This window comes from Bidens hawaiensis, unplaced genomic scaffold (genome assembly GCF_021521415.1).
Source record: "Bidens hawaiensis isolate Kalapana, Puna unplaced genomic scaffold, B.hawaiensis_p1.1 tig00049111_1, whole genome shotgun sequence".
Taxonomy (NCBI): Eukaryota; Viridiplantae; Streptophyta; class Magnoliopsida; order Asterales; family Asteraceae; genus Bidens; species Bidens hawaiensis.
The window spans coordinates 20,822-22,965 of record NW_027498789.1 but is presented as its reverse complement, the minus strand read 5'-3'; the positions used below and the strand labels follow the sequence as shown (position 1 = coordinate 22,965).

General features: G+C 36.2%; 1 protein-coding gene across 1 annotated transcript; it reads left to right on the top strand.

Annotated features, from left to right (window-relative positions):
* The first annotated feature begins 312 nt into the window (after positions 1–312).
* On the top strand, positions 313–1,671 carry LOC143597823 (PX domain-containing protein EREL1-like). The gene is made up of 4 exons (XM_077076212.1): positions 313–625; positions 731–973; positions 1,071–1,289; positions 1,352–1,671. Exons 1-4 carry the CDS (start codon positions 533–535, stop codon positions 1,547–1,549), a joined length of 753 nt encoding a protein of 250 aa, XP_076932327.1. The 5' UTR covers positions 313–532; the 3' UTR covers positions 1,550–1,671.
* The last annotated feature ends 473 nt before the right edge of the window (positions 1,672–2,144 follow it).

Here is a 2,144-nt window from a genome sequence, read left to right as displayed (position 1 = left end):
AGGGGGGAGTAATGATAGGAATCATGCTCTAGTTCTAGTTTAAATGTCATTTGTCTATTTTAGGAGGGGGTCAAGTGCAACTTATATGTCTATAAATAGATATTAATAGCTAATAGGGAGAGGAGAGTATGTTTTATGTTTAAGATGGCATTGCCATGGCTCCCGCGAATGCGGTGAGAGAGGGCTAGGCCCGGGAATATCATGTAATCTTTCTTTACGTTTTCAATAATATAACCGTTCTTTCTTTTTATCCCTACTATCTTATCTAAATTCAATCTATAACAAATCAAACCCTATCATTTTTGCTCTTGTCATTTGATGCATGCTGTAAAGGTTGACCATGGTAATTATTCTCGGCTTTCGCGTGTTGGAGTTGACCGCCTTTTCTTGCAGAAATCAAAGTTAACTGCATTAAACATGATTCTATAAACTTTGACTGCAACTTTATGTATATTTATAGGTCAAAGATTTGGAAGAAGAACTAGAAACTACCAAACTGAGAAGTAAAGAAAACCTTCATCAAGCTATATTAATGGAAAGAGAAAGAGTTACTCAAATGCAGTGGGATATGGAAGAACTTAGACGCAAATCCATAGAAATGGAGTTCAAATTGAAGTCGCAACAGGTTTTATGACCTATGTCTTTTAACCTACATTTGAGTTGTTTGGAATAGAATACAATCTGAACTGTTCCTATGATGAATAATAATTGACGAGTGAAATGTTTGCAGAATGACACGAGAGAAGCAGAACCGCCAAAAACATCTGTGATTGAAGAAAAAGATAAGTTACTGCAGGTGTTGGATGATACCAAAAACAAGTTTGACCAACTATTGAAGAAACATCAAGAACTAGAAGTTAAATCTAAAGCAGACATCAAAGTTCTTGTTAAAGAGGTTAAATCTTTAAGAAATTCGCAAGCAGATTTAAAACAGCAGCTAAATCAATCACTTATTGAAAAGTCAGATGCAGAGGTATTTCATATTTATTTATTTTTTAAATACAAATGTTTGATTATTTAGATAATAATATTTTATGTTTTTTTTGTTTGTTTTTAAATTGTGTTTAAAGAAACTACTGGAAGAAGAAAAACAGAAGTTTGAGAAAGAGGAAGCTGGTAGAGTGAATTTGCTTCATGAATTTGATGTTCTTCAACATCGGCTTCGTGAGTGCAGCATAAACTTATTAAATGAAAGTGAAGATAAAATAATAGTTGATTCTCCATCAATGCAAGATGCTTTGGAACTTATTAAAATATCTGATGATCACATAGAAGCCCTCCTTGCACAGGTACATTTAACATGCATGCTATGAATTATGTAAGTTCTTTATACATGTGGAAATATCTGCAGGTACAAATTATAGCACAAGATGATGGCTCAACTGCTGGTGGGGAGATTAACGGTGAGGATGGCGCCAGCTCGTCAAGTCATAAACTCAGGAAGATGCTGTCAGCGATTCTTGTAGACAACATTAATCTAAGAAGACAGGTGAGTCAGCTTATTCATCGTGCTCTGCGAACAGGGATTGTGACGACAAAAGATAATTAGATACACGTTTAGAAGTATGTGTGAGAACTGTATATACCATGAATAACATAATTATAGCGTATGTTTCAGTTCACTACTAACATTACATTACCTTTGTGGGTAATTTGATGACTTATTTTCTACCAAGTTGGTGGGTCTGTGCCCCCACACCCAAATTTTATGGGACTCGACTCGATTCATACTATGAATAACTTGGGGGGTGGAGGGTGAAGGATAGTGTAGGAGTTTGAAGTTTAAGGTGATCATGTTTGTAGAAAGCCGATGGTGATGGTTATAATGATGATGGCTGATTGTAGTCAAGGATGATCGGTGTTTGTATATTAGGAGTCAGATGTTTGTGATGAAATTGAGAAACTGTGTCTGTTTACAGGTTTATCTGAATAATGTGTATGTTTAGGCACATTTCTGTTTGTGATGAAATTGAGAAAATGTGTGTTTAGTGTTTACATATGTTTAGGCACATTACTGAGGAGAGCGTCGGTCGGGTGCCTTGGGTTGAGTGGGAACACCGTCGCCACCTCCCAAATTTTACCCGGCGGGTTGAATTTCCGGGTGATACAACCTCGAGAAAAGAGTGTGAAGAGAGCATGTTTGT

Bases quoted from the DNA above. Each gene is read 5' to 3' on its own strand.
- LOC143597823 (XM_077076212.1), top strand. From the start codon at position 533: ATGGAAAGAGAAAGAGTTACTCAAATGCAGTGGGATATGGAAGAACTT. The intron at 626-730 runs GTTTTATGACCT...AAATGTTTGCAG, and splicing joins TCAAATTGAAGTCGCAACAG to AATGACACGAGAGAAGCAGA. The intron at 1,290-1,351 runs GTACATTTAACA...AAATATCTGCAG, and splicing joins TAGAAGCCCTCCTTGCACAG to GTACAAATTATAGCACAAGA.